Here is a 9,105-nt window from a genome sequence, read left to right as displayed (position 1 = left end):
AGAGAAAAAATGTATATGCAATAAGACCGATTTCGATCTAGAAGAGAATTATAGTCAGGGATTTGAAGAGAACTAGATTCTGGCTGGCAGAAAACCAACAAAACCATTTAATCAGTTGCTAGGATGACACAAGACACAAAATGTTATATTTTTTAGTTACTTTTTTGTTTTTTATAAAAAAATAAGTTTATTTTCATGAAATATTGGAATTTCAAACAAATCAGAGATTTTTTGAATGGAAATCATTTTTGAAGAGTTTTGAAATTTCAATATTTTTTTATTGTGCGCTTAAACTGTTATTCTTTACTATTTTTCTATAGTCTTGAAAACATTTTTTCTTTCATTACTTTCCTTGTGTAAATACTTTTCTATTTTTTCAAAAAAGGTTTTTAGACTGACAGGATCAAAACAAGTCCTTTATCTTTGATGTGCCATTTTAAAGTTGTTATGCATTTTGTTTTAAAAATTGTGATAATCTAACGATTCTATTTAATACTTATTTCGATTTTCATTTTTGTTTCTTTTTCATTTCCATTCTGAAATTCTAACATCCTATCCTCTATATGCAGTCCATTGTACATAATATTGAAGCTTTTGAAATCTATCAAGTTTTACGTTTGTAATATTTTTCTAATTGTATATAAACATACATACATGTTGTAGTTTTTTAAGAATTATTGTTATACAAACTTGCAAGAATAAATAAAAAAGAAAATATAAAAATTAAAAAAATACATAAAGAGTTTATTTTGTAGATATAAGAAGAATAATCCGCTTTAGATGAAATTTCTAAAATAAATTTAATTTTTTTTATATAAAAAACAAGTAAAAAACCTGTAAGTTTGGCCGGGCCGAACTTTGAGTACCCTCCACCATTTGGTACAAATTTGGCAATTTTCAAAAAAAATCCGTTAAAAATTCTCTTAAAACCTTTAAAGTAGCGAATGTAGCCGTATATTAGGGTCTTTAAGTCGACGTTGACCTGAATAGGCAACCTTTGTCACAAGCTATTACAGTATTCAAATGCGAAACATGAAAAAAAATCTGTTTCTAATGTAACTAAAATCATAAAATACCGAATATAGGGAGGTACCATGTGGGTTATAAAACGTGGACCTGCACAGACGATTTTCTGGCATAGGCAGTAGTATCCGTTACGAACTTCAAATACAAAATATGAAATAATTCCGGTAAATAATGTCGCTAAAATCATCAAAATACCAAATGTCGGGTGGTACCGTTATATTGGGGCTATACGTGGACCTACATGGCTCATTTTCTGTCTTAAGCCGTAGTATATATTACGAACTGTAAATACCAATTTTGAAACAATTCCGGTAAATAATGTCGCTAAAATAATCAAAATACCACATATCGGGAGGTACCGTTATATGGGGGCCATACGAAGACGTGGACCTACATGAGCCATTTTCAATACCAAAAGTCCTACAGACATAATACATATTTGAGTAAAATTTTATCAACCTACTTCATTTTGTTCGAAAGCTAGAGTGATTTCCACAAACGGATAGACGGACGGACATTGGACATTCGAGGTGTTACAAACGGAATGACAAACTTAATATACCCTCCATACTATGGCGGAGGATATAAAAATAAAATAAAAAATTAATAAAAAAAAATTAAAATAAAATTAATTAAATAATTTATATTTAAAAAAAAAAACAATTTAAAAAATCAGTCTTGGAAATTGTGATGAAGTACCAGAAGAGTTTGCAGATATATATCATCCTCACAAGAGAACCGGATGTTTATTTCGGATTTTGTAATCGTTTTGGTTATTCAAAACTTTAACCCCATGTGGGGGAGGTACCAGAAGGAATGGTCCAATCTCTACAATCTTTATATGTTGATAGAAATATTAAGATGTGTTAAGTCTAAATAGAATCAGATGTAACTTTCGCGTTTTATGGTCTTTATGGATATTCCAAATTTTGACATTATGTGTGGGAGATACCAAAAGGAATGGTCCGATCTCTACAATATTTATAACTTTTCTTGTGTTTGTAAAGATATTGATATGAGCCAAGTCTGAATGGAATCGGTTGTTAATTTCGGATTTTTTGATCTTCATGAATATTCAAAAATTTGACCCTTTGTGGGGGAGTTACCAGAAGGAGTGGACGAATAAATTCCATCTTCATACCAGATCTTGGGTTAATAAAAATATTGAGATGTTTGATGACAATCGGACTCTTACATAACATTTTGTAAAAGTTGTAATATTTGAAAATGTTGACCTTTTGTGTGGGAGGTACCAGAAGGAGTAGGCCGACATTGTCCATTTTCGCACCTCACCTATCAATGATGGAAGTATTAAGATTTGCAAATTTGGAGAAAAATTCTGTGCAGTAAAATATTTTTTTGAGAATTTCGACCTTTGTGGGGTAGTTACGAGAAGGAGTAGACCGATAATGCCCACCTCTAAACTCGATCTAAGTTTGATAATATTATTACGACGTAATAAGTTAGGATCAAACCGTGCTCACCAGCCATACAGACGGATAGATTAACGGACGGACATCGCTAGATCGGGTTTAAAACCGTTATTTCAATGATGCACGTTTAGGCTGTATCAAATGATATATACTCTCTCTATCCATGTGGCTGAGGGTATAATTAATACTCTACCCCATTTATTAATGGTGGAAAGAGTTATTCCCCAAAAAAAAAAAAAAAATAAATAAATAAATAAATAAATATATAAAATAATATAATAATAATAATAATAATAATAATAATAATAATAATAATAATAATAATCATAATAATAATAATAAGAATAATATAATAACAATAATAATAATAATAATAATAATAATAATAATAATAATATAATAATAATAATATAATAACAATAATAATAATATATAATAATAATAATATAATAATAATAATAATAATAATAATAATAATACTAATAATAATAATAATAATAATAATAATAATAATAATAATAATAATAATAATAATAATAATAATAATAATAATAATATAATAATATAATAATAATAATAATAATAATAATAATATAATAATAATATAATAATAATATAATAATAATAATAATAATAATAATAATAATAATAATAATAATAATAATAATATAATAATAATAATAATATAATAATAATATATAAGTAATAATAATAGTAATAATAATAATAATAATAATAATAATAATAATAATAATAATAATAATAATAGTAATAATAATAGTAATAATAATAATAATAATAATAATAATAATAATAATAATAATAATAATAATAATAATAATAATAATAATAATAATAATAATAATAATAATAATAATAATAATAATAATAATAATAATAATATAATAATAATAATAGTAATAATAATAGTAATAATAATAATAATAATAATAATAATAATAATAATAATAATAATAATAATAATAATAATAATAATAATAATAATAATAATAATAATAATAATAACAATAATAATAATAATAATAATAATAATAATAATAATAATAATAATAATAATAATAATAATAATAATAATAATAATAATAATAATAATAATAAAATATTTTGTTGTGTCAAAACAGTCAGGTTTAATCTCATTATTGTTGTTTTTATAAAAACAACGTTTGTTTATTAGTGGAGAAAGATAGTAATGTTTACCAAAGGGTAAGGCAGGTAATACCAAGGTTTCCGAAAAACCAATCCACAAACGTTCTCTTGTTTTTTGTCTGGGATATTCTCCCCAGAAGTTATTTTAAAAATAACTTCTATGACGAAAAACATTTTTTTACCCAAGTGACGAGATCGTAAGCTCAATGGAAGAGGAACCAAAGAATTAAATAAAACTAAAATTCTTTTGGAAAATCTTCTAAATCTTACAACCGCACTTATAAAACATACACAACACAAACATACCAACACTGTTCTAATAATAAATATTAGGAAATACCAACAATGTTTTACATTAACAAATTTGTAATATTATTCACAAATAATAATTGTTCCATGTGTAAAATATTTATTTTTTTCTTGCGAATGAACAAAAGACTCAAGCAACAAACACGCAATCGATCGCTACCATCTTGGCTATGCCTCTTCCTCAAATCTAACAACTTTACATTCTTTTGGTCTTCCCCCGAATAATTTGCATTTAATTCTTAAATTACCATTGCTCAATACTTCGTATAGAATTCATAATTAATTTTCGAAGCGGCCGGTCATCATTCGTTAGCCGTTTTTCTATTGTCTTTTACTTTGTTTTGTTTTTTTTCGGCCATAGAATGTGCGAAAAATTATGGCAGTTATTACGCCACCCCGAGCTCGTAGCCATAGCCAATTTACAAGCTAACACAAAAATTGAGTATTCGCGTGTGTGTTTGTTTTTTCTACTGTTTGCTTTTAGAAAAACTTTCTTGATAAGCGTAACTGGCGTGTGGGTAGAATTCTATCGCTTGGCCCTCATTGCTGTCAGTTTAATTTCAAACGTTATCGAGTGAATAAGCCAAAGAAATTAAAGGGAAATTTTCGAAACCCAGAACGGAATTCTGTTGTATTCAAATAATGAATCGTTTTGAGCGTTTACCAATCGGTTTGCGAGTAAGTTTGTTGGACTAGTTGTGGAAGACACTGTGATGTCATTGAGCAGTAAATTTTTAATAATTGTTTGACAATGAAAGTGAAATTAATGGTTTTTAATAATTTATTTTTGTGTCTAACGTTGTAATGAGAATGTTGTGGTTTATTGATAAAATCCGAAATAAATAGAGGTTTTGGTGGAGGAAAAATAATTTTATTTTTATAATAATTCTTTCCGAAACCTAGGTATTCCCTGCCTTACCCCCTGGTAAACATTATTTTATAAAAACAACAATAATGGGATTTTGCCTGACGATTTTTGCAACAACAAAATACTATGGTATCCCAAACAAGCAAGCCAAACACTGTTCAATTTTTGATAATAAATATTGAATATGAATGAAGAGTGAGTGTAGAAGCCTTGTGTTAGGTGTGGCGATCTCAATCATTATGGGATATATAAAATGACTAAGAAAATCTTTAAAGTGTTCATATGTTATATAGTAAACAAATCTATCAAGATCGTCCAAGTGTGCTAGGACGAAACTACTTTTGTAAAATTATAAAGGAAAAATCTATGAGTTATAAGAATCTAGCGGCAAACATTAATGAGCGTGAAAAAAATCAGAATAGTTAGCAAGAAAATTCTGGCTTACATCATAACAAGTTAACAAGTAAAAAACATTAAGTTTCGCCACCGGAGCTGGAACCCATTATGACCCACAAATACCAATTTTTAGACAAATCCGTGAAAAAATGTGGCAAAAAAACTAAAATACCGAATATCGGGAGGTACCTTTATATGGGGGCTATACAAAAACGTGGACCTATACATGCAATGTTTTGCCACACGCTCAGGGACCCGTTATGACCTACAAATACCAATTTCCAGACAAATCCGTGAAAAAATGTGGCATAAATCATCAAAATACCGAATATCGGGAGGTACCGTTATATGGGGACTATACCAGAACGTGAACCGATATTTCTCATTTTCAATACCAACCATCCTAGACACAATGCAAATAGCTCTGCTAAAATTTTGGCGCTCTAAGTCAAATAATGTGGGCTGTATCGTGATTTCAACAGACAGACAGACGGACATCGTTAAATCGACTTAGAATTTTATGCTGATTATGAATATATGTACTTTATGGGGTCTAAGACGAATATTTAAGGATGTTACAAACGGAATGACAAAGTTAATATACCCTCCTTTCCAAGGTGGAGGGTATAAAAATATCAGTCGGTTTTGCCGACAGATGTAAACTCTCAACCAAAGTTTGGACTGTATTGCTTAGTTCCTTCACTTTATATTAAATATGTGATCATTTTTAGAAAATGTTGAAATTTGCCATTTTCGCACTTCATCTTATAAAAAATAATACTGGTATGGGCAATATTACAAGAAAATCTAACATTTATATCCAATTTTATGCGAAATCATAAATTTCGATAAATTCCATACTCATATCATTCATTTATATCCAACGCGATATGTATGACCGATTCCAAAGCATATCGACAGAGAGACGAAATTTTGTAAAAAAAATGCCAATTTATATTTAAATTGGTTGAGGTTTGGGTATGACTCCTATACAGGGTGCGATAAAAAAACTGCAACAAAAAAACTGCAATTATGGCGTTTTTACATTTTTTTTAATTTTATTGAATGAAAGCAAAAAATGTCGGAAGTAGCATCAAATTTTAGAATAAGTTTAGATTTGTTCGAATTGGCCACCGTTGGCACGAATTATGGCCTTCAAACGGCCAATGAAACCATTCCATGCTTCCCGAATGTTTCTCTGCTGTATTTTGGCCCATTCCCGGCGAAGCGCATGTTTAAGGTGATCGACACTTTGGTATTTTTTAGTGCCAACCTTTCTTTCCAAAATACTCCAGATACAATAGTCCAACGGATTGGTGTACGGAGATTTTGGTAGCCATTGTGCTCTGGAAATTAAGCGAAGAACCTTATTTTGTAATGTTTGGGTGGCGCGTGCTGAGTGCGATGGTGCTAGATCCTGTTGAAATGTCCAAGGTCTCCGGCCAAAATGTTTGCGTGTCCAAGGCTTCAATACACCCTCCGGAATATTTTCCCGATAATATTCGGCATTTATTCTGATGCAACGGTCGATTAATACAAGCGGAGAGCGACCATCGGCTGTTATGGCGGCCCACACCATCACCATGGTCGGCGCTTGAGTTCTGGTGGCCAACCGAAGGTGGACATTTTCAGCTGACCTCTTTGGCAAGTAAACACGATCATTTAGTTTGTTTACAAACTGCTGGACAACGAATGATTCCTCATCGGAGAAAACAAAATTCGGCAGTTCACCACTTTCGGCCAAGCGAAGCAACTCTTTAGCTCTTTTGAGTCTATTTTCTTTCTGTTGCGGTGTAAGTTTTTGCAATTTTTGGAATTTCAATAGCTTTACCCCGAGCTCATTTTTCAACATTTGCCGAATGGAATACGAGCCATTTTTCTGCCACTGCGACGCGGGTTTCAATCGAATCGCTTCTTTACTTTTTGAACCATTTCTGCTGATGTTGCTGTTTTCTTCCGTCCACTTCCTTGACGATGGGCTACGCTTACCAGTACACCGTAACGAGCGATGGTACGAGACACAAACGATAGCCACTTGTGGTTTTCCGGCCAAATATAAAGAAATATTAGGATATGATAAATTTATAGAAAATCGATCGACTCCGATTTCATATTTATAAGCCTTTTATTATTAAAACTTGTTCATAACCGGTAATTTAGGTAAATATATTCGGCATTCAAAAAAAACTTCCTTAAGGATCCGAATCATGGTACAGTGGGAAGCACTGTTCTGAGTGTTATTTGAAATCCCAATATTCAGACAATAAAGAAGTTAGAAGTTACGAACGCGATGACAAACTTTTACTTCCCTAGTATAGTGGAGAGCATAAACTGATATAAAATATAAATTTTTACAAGTATGCAAAAAAGTATATAATATTTTCATTACAAAACACAGAAAATCCAAATGTGCCGGTTTATTTGTGATACCGACTTTAATTTTTATTAACATTTATATTTCATATACCTCTGACAACTATTCTTTGCAGTTTCTTCTCATGAGCCTAATAATATGCAATGTAGCAGTCCAAAGCACAGCAGCAGAACATGAGGAACATATTGAGGCAGAAAATACCAGCAGTGAACAAAAACGTCCGGTAACATCGTATTATCGTCACAACATTTATGGTAAGCTTTAAGCTGAGCTTTAAACTAAGCTTTCGATATCAACAGTGTGTTTCTAAACCAATCTCACTCTGTTCCACACAGGTCCCAACACCTATGCCTTTGGCTTTGAGGTGCACGACAAAGTCACTGGCAACATTCAATTCAGAGATGAAAAACGTTTTGGCAATGGCAGCATTAAAGGCTCCTATGGCTATGTCAAGCCGGATGGCAGTGTAACGGTAACACATTTTATGGCCGACAAAGATCAGGGCTATTCAAGTCAGACGGAAAATTTCGAACCTGGAGAGCAGGATAAATGGGCAGATAATTGGCCAACAAAGAAACCAAATATTCTAATGGAAAAAACGCCGGAGTCGATGCAACCCGAGGTGCGGTATGATGAAAAGGAGAAGCTGAATTTAACATCAGTGCTATTGCCCGTGGAACCCATAAAAGCTGAACATGGTATTGATTTAAATCCTGAAAAATTGGAAAAGGCTATTGTCAATCCGGCTGTGCTGGAAGTGATTAATGGTGAAACTCCGCTCTTGGCTAATGATAAGAAGAAATCACCTGGCATTGGTTTTGCAACATTCAATGAATTTATACCACCGGAATTTCCCAAGGCACCGTTTGAATTGCCTTTGAATAATATTGCAAATATGGAAGATCCTAAGAAAAAAGAAGAATCAAATGACAATGCAGAAAGCAGAAATAACAATAAATATGATCAGAGAAAAATAAACAATTCAGAGAAGGTCATAAATGATCCCGAGTTGGGACCATCATCGACTGACAAATATGTGAAATCTAAAGAAAATAATGCCGAAAAATCTTTGCCTCCTGAGACTTTGAAAATATCTGAAGATAATGAGAATGATGCGAAATTGTATGGTGCTGCCAAAGGGAGATCTTTGAAATTTGAAAATAGCGCTGATTGGTATGATCGAATTATAAGCCAAAATCGTAAAGAGTATTTAGAAGATTTGGAGTGATAAAAATTTTGAATTATTAGAGCGATAAGTAGAATTTGGAAAATATAGGTATACAAAAAAAAAAAATAAATAAATAAAAATTAAAAAATGCATAAGCCTTCAATTAGCTGGTCTAGAAAATATTTAATAAAATATATTTATGATTTTAAAATATAAATATAAATAATGAGTATACATAATTTAAAAATACAACATATTTAGGGTAATATAATAAGAAACAGCTTTAAAATTTATTTATACATAACAAGTTAAATATTAATGTTAAATAATCGAAAAAATGTTATAACCTAGAAACGAAGGGGTT

General features: G+C 30.6%; 1 protein-coding gene across 1 annotated transcript; it reads left to right on the top strand.

The window, feature by feature from the left end:
- The first annotated feature begins 4,501 nt into the window (after nt 1-4,501).
- Nucleotides 4,502-8,828, top strand: LOC101890060 (uncharacterized). The gene is made up of 3 exons (XM_059119431.1): nt 4,502-4,613; nt 7,689-7,827; nt 7,909-8,828. The coding sequence occupies exons 1-3, from the start codon at nt 4,578-4,580 to the stop codon at nt 8,799-8,801; spliced, it is 1,068 nt and encodes a 355-aa protein (XP_058975414.1). The 5' UTR covers nt 4,502-4,577; the 3' UTR covers nt 8,802-8,828.
- The last annotated feature ends 277 nt before the right edge of the window (nt 8,829-9,105 follow it).

The sequence above is a fragment of the Musca domestica genome, unplaced genomic scaffold (genome assembly GCF_030504385.1).
Source record: "Musca domestica strain aabys unplaced genomic scaffold, Musca_domestica.polishedcontigs.V.1.1 15, whole genome shotgun sequence".
NCBI classification, from domain to species: domain Eukaryota; kingdom Metazoa; phylum Arthropoda; class Insecta; order Diptera; family Muscidae; genus Musca; species Musca domestica.
This window is presented reverse-complemented; position numbering and strand designations above follow the sequence as displayed.